At 38.2% G+C, this 21,651-nt stretch overlaps 1 protein-coding gene across 2 annotated transcripts in view; it reads right to left on the reverse strand.

The window, feature by feature from the left end:
• Usp24 (ubiquitin specific peptidase 24) overlaps positions 1-21,651 on the reverse strand; it is a 125,390-nt gene that overhangs the window by 11,259 nt on the left and 92,480 nt on the right. For both annotated transcript variants that reach the window (XM_069987136.1, XM_069987134.1), the window contains exons 52-62: positions 21,154-21,304; positions 19,513-19,608; positions 18,804-18,907; positions 17,299-17,412; positions 10,360-10,456; positions 7,961-8,077; positions 6,896-6,988; positions 5,565-5,667; positions 4,693-4,814; positions 3,692-3,805; positions 1,850-1,915 (exon numbers count right to left, since the gene is read on the reverse strand). In XM_069987136.1, the coding sequence (XP_069843237.1) occupies positions 1,850-1,915; positions 3,692-3,805; positions 4,693-4,814; positions 5,565-5,667; positions 6,896-6,988; positions 7,961-8,077; positions 10,360-10,456; positions 17,299-17,412; positions 18,804-18,907; positions 19,513-19,608; positions 21,154-21,304 (1,177 nt within the window). The remainder of the gene's footprint in view (positions 1-1,849; positions 1,916-3,691; positions 3,806-4,692; positions 4,815-5,564; positions 5,668-6,895; positions 6,989-7,960; positions 8,078-10,359; positions 10,457-17,298; positions 17,413-18,803; positions 18,908-19,512; positions 19,609-21,153; positions 21,305-21,651) is intronic.

Genomic DNA, 21,651 nt, shown 5'->3' on the forward strand with positions numbered 1-21,651 from the left:
AAGATGGGCATTCATGATAGATTTTTAAATTTCAAGCCAATTCAATGCTTCTTCTGAGTCAAGGCATACTACTAAGCACTAGGAATCTAAAAGGAACACAATCTTCTTTTCTATCTCTGGTACTGGCACTCCTAGCAAGCATTCTACCACTTAAGCCAAACCATTTGCTTTTAGTTATTTTTCAGATAGGGTCTTGTACTTTTGGCCTGGGATCAAGATCTTCCTACCTAGCCCTTCCATGTAGCTGGGATTATAGGCACATACCACCACAGCTCGCCTATTGAGGAGGGGAAATGCTAACTTTTTTTCCAGGCTAGTCTCAAACCCTAATCTTTCTGATCTCTACCTCCCAAACAGCTAGGATTACAGGCCTATGCCACCATACCTGACCTTCCTCTCTCTAGAGCTTCTGCGCTAGCCTCTCACATCAGCTCATACCATTTATCGAATTTGATTTAACTTCCTTTCCCAAAGTACCTCTTGATCTGTCCTTTCCTGAGCTTTCACTTCATGCCACTTCCTTACTGTTAAACTTGTATCACACTCAAGATTATTGCCAGATCCCAGCTTCCAAGATCCAACCAGAGAAATTCTGCTATCCCAGATTCAGGTCACATCATTTTCTTACTTAAAAACAATTCTATGGAGAGCAGGGTTGTAAGCTATATAACTATTGAGGCAGGGAAGATGACCAATGAACAAAATGGGCTGAGTCACAGACAATGCAAAGTGGTGGTGAGGATGGTGGAAAACTACAGACATAGGCCTCACCTAAAATGGTTACTGCTTCTGGTGGCCGTTATACTGACTAGATTGCATGATTTTTCAGTATTGGTGGAAATTCAGAAAAAAGAAAAAAGTACAGTTTGGGTCAAACAGAACCAGTGTACAGATGGGAGCTGGCCCTCAAGGCCTTGTGTATAACCTGTGGCCAACAGAAGTTGATGCTTTGGCATTGGTAGCAGAATCCTTTTATATCCTAGTTTGGGTTTGTCTTCTAAAACCCTACCTAATACCCACTCTTTCCTCTAGTCACACCTCTCACTTATAACTCACAGAGCTGCTCAGGATCTGGAGGAGAGCCTGGGACACAAAACCAGTCATTTGGCAGGTAAGGCTCAGCTGTTAATCCTACATTACCCAAGGAAGGACTTTAGGCCAATCACTTTGTATTTCTAAATCTCCATTTCCAATAGTACTGTATTTTGCTGATTGTAATTGATTTCCCACCCCCACCCCCGACCCCCTGCATTATAGCTGCCTTTTCTTTTTACTTTGTTGGTCCTGGGGTTTGAACTTAGGGCTTGGGCATTGTCCTTGAGCTCTTTTGCTCAAGGCTAGCATTCTACCACTTTGAACCACAGCTTCACTTCTGGTTTTCTAGTAGTTTAATGCCTGCTTGGGCTGGCTTTGAACCATGATTCTAAGCTCTCAGCCTCCTGAGTAGCATAAGCCTTCAGAGCACAGCCATAATTGCTTCTTCTTAAGATTTAGTGGACTGTAAAGCTAACAATTTACCTCCTAAAGTTTATACCTGGAAACATTTGTTCTTAGCAAGATTCATTTCTTACTAGGAAGGCCCCAGTAAGGATTAATCGCCAGCCACCATTCTCTGACTCTGCACAATTACTGCATGTGTTCTGGCCTGACTTCTTCATTAAATTCAAGCAGGTGCAGGTTTACTGCTGCTTGTCTCTAATCAGTAATGAATGAAGGACACAACTGGTATGAAGAAGACTCAACAAATGCAGATCAAATAAACAGAAAATAAAAATAGAAGGACTAGTAATTCAAAAACACATACTAATAAATATCTAAGTGTAAGTGAATCAGAACATTTATTACTTACAAGTATCTCATGAAGCAGTTGGAAGGTATTCTTTAACTCATGAGGTGGAGCAGTTTCTAGTTGATTCTGAAATTTGTTTGGAAAGAATAAAAATTCCAGAAACTTTACAATGGGAAGCCCACTTGATTGGTAATCAAAAATTGTTGGAACCAAACCCTAGTTCTATTACTGGAAGCCTCTAGGCAAGACAATTCCCCTCTCAGGTTCCTTAAATACTAAATCTGGGACAAATAACTTTTAATAAGGCTCTTTCAGTTCAATAGTCCATGACACTTGATCAATAATAAAGGAAGGTGAAGAAGAAAGGAGAGAATTTTAAGCTATTGAACAAACTTAAATTTATGTATGGACATATCTGATTTTGCTTTTAGAATATGTTAGTGCAGGTAACAGAATAATTGAGGCAAGCAAATATTAAGGATAGTATATTACAAAGGCATTTTATTGAATAAAAACATCTGCTAAAACACTACATGAAAAGAAGATTCATAAAACTCACATTGCTTTGTACATTTTAATGTTTATAAACATCTAAGGTATGAGAAGGTACTTCATTCTTAATGTTTATAAACATCTAAGGTACGAGAAGGTATTTCATTCTAACAGCAATTCCAAGGTACCAGAGCATAACATACTACAACTCACTACACACTCTCAATATATGAAGTCAAGTCTTTTTCTCATTTTGCAGAGGGGAAAACTGCTGAAGGTTATAAATGCAGGAAACAGCTAAGAGGGAGACTTAATCACCTCAGAAGAGTTCTGTACAGAAAAAGCTAAGGGCAGAGGATTCCTTATAAGAGCCACAAGACATAATCCATTAACTACCATATATCATTATTATAAAGTACAGGGTAAAATATTCTGGTGCAATAGAATCTCTGTGGGAAGAATCTAATTTATATTTAGGCATAGAGAGCACAGAAGGAAACCTATCAATATGACAATATTGTTCCTTGGGGCAAAGTGGGGAAAAGGGACAAAAATGATTGGTAGTAGTCAAACTAGGCTTTGGCTTGGCCTTGTGAATTTAAATTTAGTAATATATCATCAATGAAAAGCTAAAAAAAAATAGTGCTCAAATACTTTTCCAGGTACACCTAGGAAGGCAGTAAGCAATGAAGTTAGGAACACAAGCTACGCAGCTACACTCCTAGATTCACCTCACCCCCACGGCTACTGATGAGCTGCAGGTTCCTGGCTAGTTATTCCCTGTGACTCACTTTCTTTAAGCTATGAAATGGTGAGAACACTATCTACCTCATAGTATTACTTGAGAACTAAGTGAATTAAACCTGTTGTAGCATCCAGCAGGTAGAATGTTATTACTATGATGAGTGATGCTTCAAAATTAATTATTATTTTAGAAAGGGAGAAAACCCTACTTATGATTTTTAAAACACTGCATTGGAAGGAAAATGAAGATTGAAAAACAATTTTACACAGTCATTACAGGATTACTATGCACTATAATGGCTAAGTAGATTATAGTATATGAAAGGAGAAAATATACTCACTGATAACTCAATGACAGGAAAATATTTACAACATTAAGTGAAAAAAAATACAACTACAGACAATAAAATCCCAGTTATGTTACAAAATATGAATAGGAAATAAGAGGACATAATAGAGGACAAATTAAAAGATGTTTTCTGATCATCATTGAATACCAGGATTATGAGTTCCTAATTCTTCACTTTTTACATATAAACACAAATCACTTTTGTAACTAAGAAAACAATGTTATTAATAACCAGCTATTTCCTAGGACTAAAGGAAGACTCTCCTAATATGTCACAGAATGCTACCATCTTTCATTAGGTTAAACTGAGACTGTACCTTAATAAAATGCAGCATGGTGAGAGAAAAATGCTCATTACAGAAACAGCAGTACACCACCATCTCAATGAGTGCTAGGAGTGAGCCAGTCAGCTCTCGCAATGCAAACATGACCTAGTGGGAAGGACACAAAAGGACAGACTTAAGAACATCAGTACCACAAAACAGTTCCCAGTTACAACTCTATGAGCATGCAGCATAACTCTGTCATATGTGCACCTTTCCCCCGCCCCCAGGAGTTACTCATCAATTTTTAAGGACAAATGCCCTTGAAAGATTAATTGCTGAGAGTTCACAATGTTAAGCCGAAAAAAAAATAGTACAGCATTGTGGTTGTCATTTAAAAGTGTGCTAAGGCTGTCCACACTTACATATATGTAAATCAGGTTTTAGAAAGAGGACATCATAGGAGGGGTAACTCTGGGTGTAAGGGGAGGCTTAGGCTCAGGACAGACACAGAGTCTGTACTCAGAGGGCTGAGAGCGGCCTTCTCTCACTCCTAGGTTTAAAAACACCTATGGTTCCAAGTGGTAGTAGTTTAGAATCAGGAACTAACAAGAGATTGGGAATAACTCACCCTGATATGATGATAATGTTGACAGGTGAAGTATAATTTTATGTCCTGCTAATTCTGGAGGACTACTTGCTGGACTAGACTTGGAAGTTTAGTCATTGGAAGGATTAGATCAGAAGGAAGAACACTCTCTTCTTATATGTAACATATGTATGTGGTACTGGGTATGGAACCCAAGGCTTTGTACGTGCTAATGATAGATACTGAACCCAAGGCCTTGTACATGCTAGGAACCGACATTGCATACTCTACCACTGACCTATATATCTTCATCCTAATTATTCTGACTTTGACATAACCATAGAAAGGAATTATTTCTTCTCTTACCAATACTCCTCTTCAGGGTGAAAAGCAAAATACAGCAACAAGTAGATACTTCCTCATATAGAACAACATGAAGAGAACATGGCTTGTGCACAGTACCTACCTCTAACAGGTAAGGCTTCCCTTCTGACAAGAACAGCAAGGCTTCTACTTCCTCATGGAGTGGCAGCAGAGGGCTTGAGGGAGCAATGCTAACAGGTGGCCGTTGTTTAAATATGCCAGGAGCTTTAGGGACCAAACAAAACCTGTCATGCTTGGCATTATTTTACAAAACAAATATCCACAGAGCAATGTGGCTTTCAAGATTACACATACACAACTGCTGAAATCTTATCATCTGATCTTTCAGTCCAGTGGGGAAGTAAGGTACCCTTAAAAGAGAAAATGTCTACCTATTTCCTTCAAAGCAATATGTTTCAACTGTAGTTGTAGACTCTCAAGTAAGTCCCACACAAGACAATTTTTCAGAGGTGAAAATATAAATAGTACACGAGAAAATACCCAAAGCTGCTACTAAAGAGTAACTGAACAAGTCTTTTTTTGTTCTTCAAATAACTGTCTCCAAAATATCCATGTTAAAGCTTCAACTGATATAGAATGGGTTATCTCATTTTCATATGCAGTGCTGAATAAACTGTGAATTAACAACCTTTAGCCCTTAGAGTCTTACAAATACAGGCAGGGGTGTGACTCAAGTGGTAGACTACTTGCTTAACAAGTGCAGGGCTCTGAGTTCAAACAACCCAAAACTAAACAATAAAGAAACCAAACTTATTTACCTTTTTCAGTTTCCCTTATAACAAACTAATAAGAAGAGGTTTAACATGAATTAAAACAAAACTTTAAATGTCCTTCAAGTATCAAATAGCCAAGTGAGAAACAATATTCATTCAATTGCAAACATTGGTACTTTCCATACTAGACAAATTCAGCATTTCTTTGTTTCAAATGTATAAAAGATTTGGCAATACTCACCAACATTCCTCTGAGAAGAGACATCTGAATGCAAGACAAGCAATGCTACTGTATTATGGAGATTCCCAAATTCCCGTGCTTGTGCTGAGCTCCATCGGCGTATCTAACACCAGAGAAAATAAAGCATATTAGTGTTTTACATAGGTGTTTTATCTAGCTCATGGTAGACTGGTCCATGATTATTTTTCAATAACTACAGAAGAGGTCAATATTCAAAAAAGTGAGGTTTTTAAACTATCTCCAGACATATTAATTCACATTCTAAAACAATCCATTTGTGTTTACAATTCAGTCCCCGAGTGCTCTCATAAATTTACAGGTATTTTCTAGTTCCTTGGCTAACTGCTGTGCTGCGTGAATACAGGCAGCTTCTCCACAACAATAACTGATCTCCTAGTCTGCTTCATTTGTGATTGTGAGGACAAAATGAAATATTAAAAATGAAAATGTGTCCTATAAACACAAAATAATATTAATTATATGTGCAGGACAAATACAGCAAGTTTAATCATCAGTGTCAATAGAGTCCAGGGGCCAGCAGGGTGATGTGCCTGGAAACTGAGGAATGTAAGTGGCAAGTCTCCCTGGAAGAAAGGAAAGAAACCTCTGCTCAAACAATGCACAGCACACAGAGAAAAGATTTTAGCTTTTAAATCTTCATAGTTGAGCCTAAGTTCTTGACCTACCAACATACTCGTTTTTGTGACTGTCATCACTGCATACCTCTGTGCTGTACTTTTTGTCTGAGAATGGGATGAAACTATTTTACTGAACTGAATCTAAAGGACAATACCACAAAGTGAACAGGTGTGTCAGGTCATAATACACTGCATACATCATAACTTCATATTAGTATCTTAAAATCTATCAAACAGAAAACAGACATATGAGACTTTTAAACAGGAGAGTCATGGGTGGGTATATCCAACATTCTTTCTATAAAACTTTCATTTGATTAAGAGCATTGTACCTACAATATCCACTTATAGTCACCCAGTATTGTAAGTGCATTTCAACGATCAGCAAAGCATTCCTACTAACCCCAGGGAGGAAGGAGCAACACTACGCTACCATTTCCTGGGTCTTTTCCATCTTCACCTTCTCTGTCAGAACTTTTCCTCCCCTGACACTCCCCTGACACTCATTTCCATGGGTTATTATCAGACTCAATTCTAAAAGAAGGTATAAAGTGATTGATTCCTCAAAATGTTAAAGCATACATAGTAGTAGTTAGTGCTTGGGACTTATAAAATAAAAAATATTGATCCTCTACAAAAAGAAACCAGGAGAAATTCAGGGTACTACACTGAGAATATGAAAGCAGTCACTACCTGATTGTTCTGGCGATTGGTCCCAAGAAGGAAGCTGATCATGTGTCGGAGTGCTGAATGCCTCAGAATAAGATCTCCAGCCCTAATACCTTGCTGTCACAAGACATTGAGAACAAATTACATTTATTCAGACAAAAACTTCATCTATCCTTCCTCATTTTTATTTTTTGGTAATACTGGGGTTTGTACTCAGGAACTTGTATTTGCTAGGCAGGTATTCTACCACTTAAACCATGTCCTCAACTCGAGTCACCATTGCCTGGCTTCCCATCTTTTTACTGTTTTTGGATAGTATCTCATGGTCCCAGACTAGCCTGTCACCATAATCCTTCTACCTATGCTTCCCATGTAACTGAATGAATGACGGCATGTATCAGCACACTTGGCTTGCTGGTTAAGATGAGGTCTTACTAACTTTTTTCCCAGGCTAGCCTTAAGTTTCAACTGTCCCAATCCCCACCTCTCCAGTGGCTAGAATTACAGGTATGAGCCACTGCAACGTGCCCATTTGTTTAAAAAAAGTTAGCTAAACAGGAAGTTTTAATATATTATTGCATGCTATAAGTTAAATATAGCAAGTACTTAAGCATTAAAATTTTTCTTAACTCAGGAGGCTAAGATCTGAGGATTGTAGTTCGAAGCCAGTCTGGGCAGGAAAGTCCTTGAGACTCTTATCACAGGAAAGTCTCTAAGTGGTGGTATAGCTCAAGTGGTAGAGTATTACCCTTGAGCAAAAAGAGCTTAGGGATATTGCCCAGGCCCAGAGTTCAAGGCCCAGGACTCGGATGGGGAGGGGAGGGTGGGAATATTAAGCCTCACATTAGTCCACAATAGCTACTATAGTTATCCACTGGTATGAATGTAGGCTTCCACTATTGTCAGTGAGTAACTACACTTGCCTCTATCAGAATTCCTGTAAATGATATGAACCCTCAAATTTAGATGTTTAAGAACCACGAAACACACATCACAAAGAGTCTATTGAGTAGTCCAATTTTTCCATATATAAAATTTCTTCAGATAATAACCTTTTTGTACTAAGGGAAGATTATTAGAAAAAATTACCTTTTGTACAAAAGTGTTGAACAGGAAAAAATACTGAGCACAATTTTTACAATTCTCTGGGACATCTTTATCCAAAAGAGCAAGAAGTACTTCCAGTAACTGATGAAGGCTTTTTAACTGGTTCGAGGAAAAAGGAAATTACAGAAAGAAAAAGGGGAAAAAAAGAAGTCACATTTGTAACAGGATTAATTTGAAATAAACCACTTTAAGAACAAAAGGAAACTGATATAATTCAGTCAGGTTAAGATGATTTATGCTTTTTGTAAAGTAAGAATAGAATTTCCAGTTTTACCTTTCAGCAAAAGATTGATATCATAAGCAAGAACTAAAGGAAAACCTACTTTTATTTCCTGAATCTCAGAGTCAAAGGCATGATCTTATTGCCTAGCAGTGACATTTTCTTTAGAGCCAATTTTATCTATGTCTAAAATAGGTGGCATGTTCTGGGTTCCTATTTCTGAATCCCTCCCTCCACTAGACTACTTCTTCACATAGTCACAGATGCAAAGAATAAAACACAGACACAGGCAGAGGGGCTAGAAATCAAGCCAATGGAGAGCATGGAAAGCAACAGCCTGACAGGATGACAACGGCAATACTGACTCAACTGGGAACTTACTTGAAAGCCCGCTGACGCCTCATGGAAAGCTTTGAAAAACATTTTTATTTGTTTAGAAACCATTTTTGGTTATGACATTGCTTCTTTTTCCCCTCCCACCCAAAATGTTTTTTGGACAACTCTCTAGAATTTCCTCAGTGACTTGAGCATTAAGACCAGGCTTACTACTTTTATTAGCTTATTCTTCTGAAGGTGGCATTCATAGACTTCCATCCATCCTATCACACCAGTTAGGTATGGTAAAATTTAGCAGCTATATAGCACTTCATTTTCAAAGTACTTTGCAGTATATAAAGTGGGTGGCAAGAGGCATCATTTCCACTATGGGGAACAATAAATATGAACATGATTGAGGTGGGTATCAGACAGAATTTACTTAGGCAAATGGAGTCACCACCTTCCCTGTCTACCACTTGTTCTTCTATCTAAGAGGCTGGTAGGTGCTATGGCCAACAGGGAGGCTGCACTGAATCTATTCCTTCCTTTTTCCTTTGGTTGGTTGGTAAAGGGGAGGAACAAGCAGAGCAAGAGTCTTTATGTTAAGGATTCTTGAGACACTTCAGGAAACTTCCACAGGGTGTCTCAGAGCAATGATATTCAAAGGTCCCAAGCAGCTCCCAATGACCAACTTTAGATACCTGGATACATCCAGGCTAAGGTTTTGTTTGAACAATGATTCTGATATTTATGTTAATGGAAAACTGCTTTACAGTAAACCAAACTTCCTGATGATTCCTGGAAGTGAGACAGTTTCCCAGGACCTTCTTCCTAAAGGACATATTTTGGTATGTTCATTTTGGAATGAGCAAAGCTCCTGAGCTTGTCTGGTCTAAAAGTGCACACTAGAATAAGCAATGCAGAGGGAATTAAGTATCTAAGTACTAGGCACTATATAGCTGGTACATTCTCCTAAAAGGACAGGCTCAAGGCTACACAGCAAAGCCACATTTGAAGTTGAAGCAATTCCTACAATTTGTATTTAGTTCATTAAAATACACTAGATCCAGCCAATGTTTGTGAGGAGCCAATTTGTTTTGCAAATAACATTTTTCAAAGTTTTCCATGTAGTGTCAGCTGTTTGAAACAGCAAACTTGGGAAGTAACTGCTGTACTCATTAGGACTTAATAACATTGAATATTCAGATTTACAATGTATGCCATTTATTTTCCTAAGACACTTTAGGGACTGTGAGAATAAATGTCATAGCTTGTTTTAACACATAGATGTGGCACTGTGAACTAGAAAATATGTTGTAAAAAATAAGGTTAGGAAGAAGAAAAAATTCAGAAGCAGAGAAACAAAGCTTTGGGAAATAAGAGACCAAGAAGAACTACTAATGGCAGTGTCCTTGAATGAATGGCATTATTTGATTTGGTTGCTAACAGTAGGTTTTGATGAGGACAAAGCTATGAGGAAAGATAAAGCCAGGGGTGGCTCAACATGTCTAGACTAAAATGTCTAGACTCAGGTTAGTCTCGGTTCAGAGATCTAACAAAAATTCTCAAGGGTAGGCTCTAAACAGTGGTGTTCTGGACAGAAGATATTGAAGCAGACAAAAACAAACCTGAACTCCTAGCATACTTTGATTTCCAGAACATGAGGAAGGGACAGAATGCCTTCTGCCCTGTTATATTATCATAAAAATCACTACAGAGCATTCATGCATGTCACGTGACAAAATGCCCAGACTCCAATTCTAGGTTCTCTTTCTTATTATGTACACCAAGAACATTTGGCAAAAACAGAATGCAAAAACGAAAACTTCAAAGCGATACTGACCTTATCCTGATAAAACAAGGCACTGTCTAAGGTCTTCTCCAGAATGGTGGCCACAGCAACTCTCACCTCCCTTACACTGCACTCCAATAAGAAAATTCTAAAATAAAGAAAAATAAGATGTAATATAGAACTATGGAACCCCAATCTGCCCAACACAGCTCCCACCTAATATAGCCAATAAACAAAATGAATACAAGATGCTAGTTCAGCACTCACAGGCAAGTGGTGTTTCTGAAGTCATGTTACTACTGCTTACTCTACACACTCTTAACACTGAATGGAACCAGACAGATGAGGCCTTTAAAAGGTAACAGGCCCAGGGCTGGGAAGGTGGCTCAGTGGTAGAGCCCTTGCCTCACATGCATGAAGCCCTGGGTTTGATTCCTCAGCACCACATAAGCAAAAAGAAAAAAGCAGGAAGTGGCGCTGTGGCTTGTCAAGTGGTAGAGCGCTAGCCTTGAGCTGAAGAACTGAAGGACAGCACCTAGGCCCAGAGTTCAGGCCCCATGACTGGACTCCCCCCCCCCCCAAAAAAAAAGGTAACAAGCCCAAGTGCTCTGGTAATCTTTAGCTCTGGAGCTCAACCAGACTCAGGTAAACTCTTTTGGGAAGATAAACATTAGGGAGTTCAGTGTATTTTGTATCACAGTACACAATAGCAGGCACCAAGAAAATGTAAACAGATTCAGGATGTGGGCGATTGTAGCAGGCAAACAGTGGGTCTCCCCCAAATAAATTGCAAAAAAAGGCTGTGTGGAGATGGGGGGCAGGGGTAACAAAGCATTTACCAAAAATGAAGAATCTCTTAAGATTCTCTCTTAAGTTTTATCTCTTAAGACATAAAACAAAGGCAAATATGTGGACCTTGTTGGGTCTGGATCTGTACACACCCAATGGTAAAATAGGTATTTCTGAGATGTTTTGTGGAAATATGAATGTGGAAGGGGGTTTAAGATGGTATGAAAGAATCACTAATTTGTTTGGTGTGATAATTAAAATGTGGCTACTTATTTTTCTTAAGCTTTACATAAAATTTACTTTAAAATAAAAGAAAATAGCCAATGTAGTATGTGAATGTCAGAGAACTGGTACAGGTAAATGACAGTGAAACATTGACAATTGGAGCTGGGGATGGGTATGTAAGAGAGTTCATTTTTCTGTCACTTTTATGTATGCTTCAGAATACTTAATAGGAAAAGCTCTCAAAAGATAAAACAATGCACCCATCATGTTAGCAATTTTAATTCCTTTAGATGAATTTGCAATATTTACTATGAATTGAATATTTTATAATAACTGCACTTAAAGCTGGGTACCAGTCATTATCCTAGCTACTCAAGAGGCTGAGATCTGAAGACCTTGGTTTAAAGCCAGCCTGGGGAGGAAAGTCTATGGGAGTTTGGTTTTTTTCTTGGTAAGTCATGGGGCTTGAACTCAGGGCCTAGCACTCTCCCTGAGCTCTTTTTGCTCAAGGCTAGTGCTCTGTTGGTTAACTGGAGATAAAAGTTTCATGGATTTTCCTGCCTGAACTGGCTTTGAACCACGTTCCTCAGATCTCAGCCTCTCGAGTAACTAGGATTCTTACAGGCATGAGCCACTAGCATCCAGCATTTATTTATAACACTCTCATCTCCAACTAACCACAAAAAAGCTGAAAGTTGATCTGTGGCTCAAATGGTGGACTGCTAGTCTTCAGCACAAAAACTCAGGGACAGTGCCCAGGCCCAGAGTTCAAGCCCAGGACTGACACAAAACAAATAAGCTACCAAAAAACTACTTAGAAAGCTGCCCATAAAAAGAACTATGTGTGGGCTGGGAAGGTAGCTCAGTGGTAGAGTGCTTGCCTTGCATGCAAGAGGCCCTGGGTTCGATTCCTCAGCACCACATAAGAAAAAAGCCGGAAATGGCGCTGTGTCTCAAGTGGTAGAGCACTAGCCTTGAGCTGAAGAGCTGAGGGACAGCACCCAGGCCCAGAGTTCAGGCCCTACGACCGGACCAAAAAAAAAAAAAAAAAAAAAGAACTATGTGTATTTTAGATATGAGACCCTTGTCCATTGTATGGTAAAGATCTCCCAATCCGTGGGCTTTCGACTGATTTGCTAGCTATGTCCTTTGCCATGTAGAAGCTCTGCAACTTCATGCAATCCCATTTGTCCAACCTTTCTTTGATTTGTTGTGCTTCTGGGTCTCTATTAAGAAAAGTTCGGCCTGAGCCAAGGAGACCTAGGATTTCTCCTATTCCATCCTGTAATGTTTTCAGAGTGTCTGCTTTGACTCCAAGGTCTTTGATCCATTTGGAGTTGATTCTGGTGCAGGGTGATATATAAGGATCTAGCTTTAGTTTTCTAAAAGTAGTTAACCAATTTTACCAGCACCATTTACTGAAGAGGCTGTCCTTCTTCCATTCTATTTTTTAAAGTCCCTTATCGAAGATTAGATGGCTATAGGTCTGTAGGTTCATTTCTGGGTTTTCAATTCTATTCCATTGGTCCTGAGGTCTGTTCTTGTGCCAGTACCAAGTTGTTTTGATTACTATGGCTTTATAGTAGAGTTATACTTGGAACTCAAAAAATTAAATCCCCCAACAACAAATCCTCAAAGAAACAACCGCCCAATAAATAAGTGGGCTAAAGACTTAAAGAGAAACTTCTCTGAAGAGGAAAGAAGGATGGCCAATAGACACCTGAAGAAATGCTCAACCTCCCTAGCCATAAAAGAAATGCAAATCAAAACAACATTAAGATACCACCTCATCCCAGTTAGAATGGCTATAATCAAGAATTCTAGTAACAACAGATGCTGGAGGGGATGTGGACAGAAGGGAACCTTACTGCATTGTTGGTGGGAGTATAAACTTGTTCAACCACTTTGGAAAGTAGTATGGAGGTTCCTCAAAAGACTCCACAAAGAGCTCCCTTATAACCCAGCAATCCCACTTTTGGGCATTTACCCAAATGTTTACAAACAAGACCACACTAAAGCTACCAGCACAACTATGTTTACTGCAGCATTATTTACTATAGCTAAGATATGGAACCAACCCAGACGCCCCTCAGTAGATGAATGGATCAAGAAAATGTGGTATATATACACAATGGAATTCCATGCCTCCATCAGAAAGAATGACATTGCCCCATTTGTTAGGAAATGGAAAGGCTTGGAAAAAATTATATTAAGTGAAGTAAGCCAAGCCCAAAGAAACACAGGTCCCATGGTTTCCCTTATTTGCAATATCTAGTATATGTCTGAGTCAAGCAGAAAAGGTCAGATAAGGTGATGTTAGGGAAATGAACCCTAAGATATGTATTCAAATGTTTTTTTTTTCTTTCATTCGATTGTTTCTAATGCATTTATAAGATTATTTCTTTGTTGCTTTGTATGTCCCTCCCCCACAGTATAACCCCTGCTTTCACTGTATTTGATGTGGATATAATTTGTGGAGGGGAAGGGGGAAAAACAAGTCGTTTAAATAAGGATACAGGTGGACCTGTTGCAACGATGAGAAGTATAAGTCGTTATGTCGAAAACTAACTTTACAACTTTGGTGGGGGGGGGGGGCGGGGAAGATTGGGTGGGGGGGCGGGGAGGGGGGAGGATGGGAAGGGATGGGAAGGGGAAACAAAGGAGGAGGCTACAATGCTTGGTAAGAAATGTACTCATTATCTTGCCCATGTAATTGTAACCCCTCTGTACAGTATTTTCACAATAAAAAATAAATAAAAATTTAAAAAAAAGAACTATGTGGCGGGTGCTGGTGGCTTGCACTTGTAATCCTAGCTACTCAGGAGGCTGAGATCTGAGGATCATAGTTCAAAGCCAGCCCAGACAAGAAAGTCCATGAGACTTTTATCTCTAATAAACTACTTTAAAAAAGCTGGACGTTACACTGTGGCTCAAGTGGTAGAGCAACAGCCTTGAGTACAGAGAGGCTTAGGACAGCATCCAATCACTGAGTTCAAGCCTCAGGACTGGAATAAAAAGAGAACTATGACCCAATGCAACAATGAGATACAAATCGTTATGTTGAAAAACAAACTTTATAACTTTGGCGGGGGGGGGGGGGGGGTGGTGCGGGGCAGCCAACAATGCTTGATAAGAAATGTACTCTTTATCTTGCCCATGTAATGGTAACCCCTCTGTATGGTATTTTCACAAAAAAAAAAAAAAAAAGAGAGAGAGAGAGAGAGAGAGAACTATGTAGAGAAAACTCCACACCATGAAACTGTTTCATGCACAAAATGATTAACAATATTGTATAAAGTTACGTTCAGGCTATGTGTCTAAGGTGTTTATGAAACAAAGTGAATTTCTATTTAGACTTGGGTCTCCTCGCCAGGATACCTCTATATACCCAAACATTTTAAAATACCAAACAATTCTGAGGTACTCTAGTCCTAAGCACTTTAGATAAGAGCCATGCAACTTGTACAGCGTATCTGTATTTTTTTATTTATGACAATGACATCCTAAACCATCTTAAAAGTTGTAAGGCAAGATGTAAGCAGAGAAAAAAAATACTAATTCTTTAAACATATAAACTCATAGCGCTTGACAGTGATGCGTACTTAATCCTCATAAAAATATTAGATAATTTACTGGTATTCCTGATTATCAGAAATATTAAGACACCAAAAATGCCACTAAAAGATGGTTTCTCAGGAGTATTCAAGGTCAAGTACACTTCCTATAAGGGAATGAAGAATTTGCTACATTTCTTGGGATCATCAATGTATGACAATCCAACACCTAAACAATACTTAGGAATTATACTGGAAAGATATTTAGACCCAAACTAGAAAAACTGGATGAAACTTTACATTTATGGCAAATTCTGAAGGGATGGGCAAACAATATTTCAAAGAACTGCTTATTAGTTCTCTTTTTATGAGCTGCATTGATATATATGCATGCACAAATATGCAAGAGGGTCTTTGTGTACAGCAGGGGATGACCCCATTAAACTATCCTCAAGAAGCTTATCAGTGGGAAAGATAGACAAAACCATCAGGAACAGACTAATAGGACAACCTTTTTCACACTGGGTGATCAATGTATGTTACTCACGCTGACATCTGAAACCAGAAGGCACTTACTGGGTCAAGAGTGAAGGGAACAATGTTCCAGACAGAAGGAATACCTAGTGCAAAGAACCATTAGGCAGGAAAAAAATGCTTAGGACCAATAAGTCAAGATGGCTAACTCTCGATCAGCAAGGAGGAAATGAAACAAGATAAGCCTAGAAAGACAAGATCAAACAGTGCCTGTGGTTTATAGTAAAGACTTCTGGAAGTGGTGCTGTGGCTAAAGTGGTATGAGTTCAGGCCCCACAACCGACCAAAAAAAAAAAAAAAAGAAAGAAAAGAAAGAAAGAAAGAAAAAGACTTCTGACTTTATGATAGCACTATGCCAATCTACTTAAGAATTGTGAGGCAGAAAAGTAATGTGATCTGATTTGTCTCAATTTTTAGCTAGGCATGGTGGTGGTGCACACCTACAATCCCATCTTCTTCTAAGGAGAAAGCCAAAGTGTCTTGAGTTTGAGACTAGAACAGAAAAAGTTAGTAAAACTCTATCTAAAAAAGCAAAATTAAATTAAAGAATTGGGGGCATAGCTTAAAGCCCAAGGCCCTAGTTCAACTCCCCACAAAAAAACTCCCCAAATATTTCCCCTTAAAAAACACAAACCAATCTCCCAAACAACTCCTCTCTATAAAACACTCAGAACATCTTACTGCTGAATGAGGGTAGTACCTTATAGGAAAGAGAAATGGAGATACCACTTCGGCCAATGCACATCTGATGGAGCTCAGTGACAAAGGGGATAGGCAATTAAGAATTTCTGATCAGGGGTAAACATAGTTTAGCAGTGGAGCATTTTCCTAGCATGTACCAGGCCCTGTTTGATCGCTCTCCCACAAACAAACCAACAAAAGACACCCCTCCCTAAACTTATCAGTAAGCCTGATTGATCGGCCAGTGGGAAGATATCTATCTGCAAGTCTGAATTTCCTGCTGTGTGCTTATTTTAAGTTGATAGATACCAGAGCATGTTGGTGTGATGTCAGAAGTGACCCAGTGGAAAAAAAAGGCAAAGACACATGACAAGAGTTGATTATTAAAAGATCAAGTTCCCTAAAAAGGCTTGCATATGTAGAGATTCATTTTGAAAGAGAGGATGCTTCCTCCATAGGAGAAAGAAAGGAGAGAGGCAGACAGGAAGAGACTGGCAAGTGTGAGGCATGTGTGATGAGGGCTCATGTGTTATCTGTTTCTGTGATGTCTGTGGCCATGACACCATATAGCAGAGTAGTAAGCTGAGGTGAGAAGTTTGAGGGGTAAAGCAGAGGAAAGTAAGAACCCACTGGGGAGAAAGGAGAAAGGACACTGTCTCACCCACACTGAAGGTACTTGCTGGGTCCCCATTAAGACTGAATTCCCAGGGAGTTCAGAGGCTGATATGATGAACTTGTCACATCATGCAATCAGTGACTGGAGTAAGAAAGGCAAATTACTTTAAAAAATCTCAAGTATATAGGTAAATGTTGGTTAATTTTTGAAAAATAACCTTTTAATCAGAATCTAAACAAAATTAAACAGGAAGTGAACTGTGTTGTAATTTGTTTACTATTTACTTGCTACTTGACTGTAGCAGTCCCCAAGGGAAGGGACCTGCACATTCCACCCTGAGCCAAACTGAGGCTCAGGGGCCACTTGCCTGGAGAGCATTACCACATGTACAATCCCTGCAGTCTATGAACCTTTGCCAGTCTGGTCCAACAGAGATGATGTAAGAATGACTTAAATAATTTCCACACTGCTTTAGTGAAGTGAGACTCCAATGAGAAACCTGATTTCAAGTGGAAAATCAAAGGTTTACAACATCCTTATTTCTAATGCTGAGACATAAATTTCTCTTAATGAAAAGATCTAGATACTTACTTTATCAATTCTCGTCCTTCAGAGCTAATAAAATATTCAACCAGCCATTGACAAGCATCAAAACTTTTTGAAAGTAATGCTTCAATAGTAGCAATCCATTCTTCAGTATCAACCCTTTTATAAAAAAAGCAAAAAGCAATGTTCATCTCCAGCAAATAACCCAAGAGTATCACTTTTTCCTACCTATTGGGGTAGAGGATAGGTTAAATGTTCACTGACTACACTAACATGGCTCAGTGGACCTTCATGCTCTGGTTACTTCTGACGTGACTCTTCTCTCCCCAGATAAAAATGTATTAAAGAAGCTTTAGATTAGCAGAGTGCCAGCCTTGAGAAAAAGCTAAGGGACAACTCCTAGGTCTTGAGCTCAAGCCCCACTACCTGCACAAAAACAAAACAAAATCCTTCAGTTGGAAAGGTTAGACAAGTAACATTTTGGATATACTTATCTACATCTATTCAAATACTTTTAAACTTATAACTTAAACATACATATACATATTTATACATTTAAATTTTATTTAAAATGTATATTAAAATTATATGCATTTAAATATTCATATATTTATATATTTAAATATATTTATATTTCAATTATACAGTATTTTATGCTTCATTGCTATAGCCTATAGAATATTAATATTTTGTTATATTAATATAGAATATTAATATTCTACTTTATGGAATAAAATCTTTGGGCAGTAAAAGGTGCCATGACTATATCATACCATCCATGATTTCATACCACTCTGAGACCCCTAATGTCCCCAGATGGTGACTAGGGTTTCACTAAAAACTGTTTCCTGAAACCTCCCAGACTTAGAGAAGCTCACTTTGCTGAGAGAGAGACTTTTGACTTGGGTCTCTTCACCCTAAATCCTTTAGGTATTTCTTGCAAATTGCTGCTCAACATTCTTTATTCTTAACTCTAGTCACTAAATAACTACTTACCTACAACCTGTGTAAGCTGGGTGCTAGAGATAGAAGCCAGTGATGAATAAATAAGAAGTAATTGATACCTACTGTTCCTACAGTATCAATCTGAACACACTCCCTTGTTCAAAGCCTCTCCAGGATACCATTAAATAAAGCCCAAACTTCCTACGTGGATACTCCATACTAATTTGAGGAGTCCCTTACAAATACTAGGAAAACCCAGCTTGCTAGTCATTTGCTAGTCATTTATAGCACCTTAGGCATGTCTTGTCTGCAACTCAGGTTTGGTCCCTTCTCTACTTCTGTCCTTTCAAAATCCTCTGAGGACATCAGTGTCTTCAAAGTCTACTCTTGTCTTGTTATCTAGATATGATTTTGCACAGTTCCCAAAATCATAGTGAATTTATAACTTGTACTCATTATTTCATTTTATCTATCCTTCCCACTAGACTGAAAATTTGAAAACAAAGACGATGTTTCATTCAGTCATCTGAATTTATAAATTCACCTTTAACTGAATGTTAAAGTGACTGTTATATCACAACAGACTATTAAAACATCAGTCTCACCTGAGTTTTTTCTTTGTCCGTAGGTAAGTCTGAAAAAGGAACTGAATGGCAAGCTGCAAGCTCACTTTTGCCATACAAGGATAATATGGGTGTTTTAATTTAGTCTGAGAGAGAGAGAGAGAGAGAGAGAGAGAGAGAGGAAAAATAAATAATGTTTTCCACAGAAGTTTTATAGATTATTACAACTTACTTTGAATTGACTGCATATGACAAGGTTAAATAATTTTTTTAAATGTAGCTCATTCATTACAGAAATTATTACATTTAAATTTTTAAAAAGAGGCAACATCTTCATTTTTTAAAATGAAGACCTATCAAAATAGCCTTTAGATTGTTCATTAGGATGTTAAGCACTCAAGAGTCTAGGAACATTGTTTCCATTTTTGGTACATAACATAATGATCATTGAAAAACAAGAAATAGTGGGAAGTTTATTTTGAGGAATATATGATTGTAAGTCATTAATAAATCTTTACGAAGGTCATTAACCATCAATATATACCCAACTACTTGACCTCAAAGAAGGGCACTTGTTTAAAAATTCACTACATGGAAACCCACTGGTTTACAATCTATAATATACATCTTGAAGGCTGCCTGCATCCCTAGGCACCTTTGTGAGAAATCTTTCTTGTACCTAATCTAAACACCGAGAGTAAAGGATGCCACTTAATGCTTTCTTCTTTGTAACAACATAACAAGTACTTACAGCATTCAATGAGGCTAAAGACAAAACAAAACTGAAATAATCACTACTGTACACATCTCTATTCTTCATAAACTTGAGGTTTTCATCTCTCACCATCTACAAAAGAAAACCATTAATTATTTTAAGAAACAGGGTAAAATATTCAATATGTGAAAGATAGTGCTAGTGAAATGGTTAGATAAGAAGGATAATATGGGTTATAATTTGATCATTCTCTCTCTAGAGATGATTGATTTCTGTCTATTAATAGTATATGCCTTTCCTAAAAAACTTTCCCATCGTTTTTGCTACAAAGAAACTACAGAATAAAAATTTCTTCCTCTCTGAAGTTTTAAATTTTGAAAAAAAAAATACAAAAAAAATACACAAAAATACAAGACACTGTAAAAAGGCAAACCTCTGGGGAATTCAGGAAACTACTATACAAGGACTAATGGGATTCTAAGTTGAAAGAGACAGAGTTTATACAAGTGATTCCATGCTTCCCTGCCTCCCTGTTTTAAATAGCCCAATTCTGTGTGTGTGTGTGTGTGTGTGTGTGTGTAAGCTGAAAGAGACAGAGTTTATACAAGTGATTCCATGCCTCCCTGCCTCCCTGTTTTAAATAGCTCAATTCTGTGTGCATGTGTGTGTGTGTGTGTGTGTGCGTGTGTGTGCGTGCGTGTATGTGCGTGTGTGTGTTTTGCCAGGGCTTGAACTCAGGACCTTGGCATTGTCCCTGGGCTTCTTTGGCTCAAGACTAGCACTCTACTACTTGAGCTTATTACTCTACTTCCACATTTTGTGGCTGGCTGTGAACTGTGATCCTTAGATTTGGGCCACCTGAGCAGCAAGGATTACATGTGGGAGCCACCAGAGCCTGGTCTCAATTCCTTAACAAAAAGCTCCACATCTTTTTTCAATCTCCATTTTGGCTTATTTAGCTAATAATGTCTGGACTGGGGAACTACACAGTCCTGAATTTAAATCCTATCCTGTGATTCTGGAAGGGCATTTCTCTTCTGAGACTTAGCTTTGCCATCAAAAAAAAAAAAAAAAAAAAAAAAAAAAAAAAACCAACAGAAATAAAATGTTACTCCACAAAAGTTTCTTTTCCTTTTTCCCCTATATATTGGTCGTACTAGGGTTTACACTCAGGGCCTCATGCTTAATAGGCATGTACTTTACCACTTGAGCCATGACTCTTGCCTCTTTTTTTTTTTTGACAAATTATTTTTTTCAGCCAGGTTCTCAAGGTTTTGCCAGGGCCTGGCTTCAGACTGCAATTCTCCTACCTATGCCCCACGTAGACGGGAATATATATGTAAACATATGTTTGGTTGTTAAGATGGGATTCTCACTAGCTTTTGCCAGGCCAGCCTTAAGTCATGATTCTCTCATCTTTGCCTCCTTAAGTAACTAAGATTAAAGATATGAGCCACCAAACGTTGGCTACAGGTCGCCTCTACCTCCTTAAGAATTAAGAGACTTGTTTAAAGTCAGTAGCAGAACAGATATTCAGTAATAATGATCATCACTGACCATTTGTACAAGTAGGGGATGAAGTATCACAAGAGTGATAAATCAAGAAGGCTCTGGACCTACAAGATAAACTGATGTTTATCTGGATTTTCTCCTTCAAACTATTTACATAGCTCTTACCTGGTATATTCGAGCAGGCATTTTCTCCACAAATAGTCCCTTCTTCTCACCTTTTTTTACCAGCTTGGTAAGAATGGAGAGTCGATCATTATTAGGCCGATGTGGCCGAGGAGATGATTGAGGTGAAATCTCTGGTGAAGAAGGTGCTGACCTGAGAAACCAAATCAGAACTGTTTAATATGAAGTTGTTTGTGCTGCAGCAATCATTACAACTTATCAGCTCATAAGCAGAAAACTAGCTTGAAACTGTTTATTTTCCTCATCTAGTATGTTAAAAAGCCAAATTAAATTCACTGATAAGACCTTTATTCAAACAACTGTGCCTGCACAGTTCTATGCTTTGACAGAAAGTGCATGCAGTAAATGCTGCCAAATCTTTAAAACATTGAAAAATAAAATTATTCTACATTGAAAAATAAAAATCCTAATTAGAATGAAATAATTTAAACATGCAGTTTTCTAAATACAAAATAACTCCTATCAGGAAACATAATGTCC

The sequence above is a fragment of the Dipodomys merriami genome, unplaced genomic scaffold (assembly GCF_024711535.1).
Source record: "Dipodomys merriami isolate MVZ:Mamm:240054 unplaced genomic scaffold, mDipMer1.0.p SCAF_34, whole genome shotgun sequence".
Taxonomy (NCBI): domain Eukaryota; kingdom Metazoa; phylum Chordata; class Mammalia; order Rodentia; family Heteromyidae; genus Dipodomys; species Dipodomys merriami.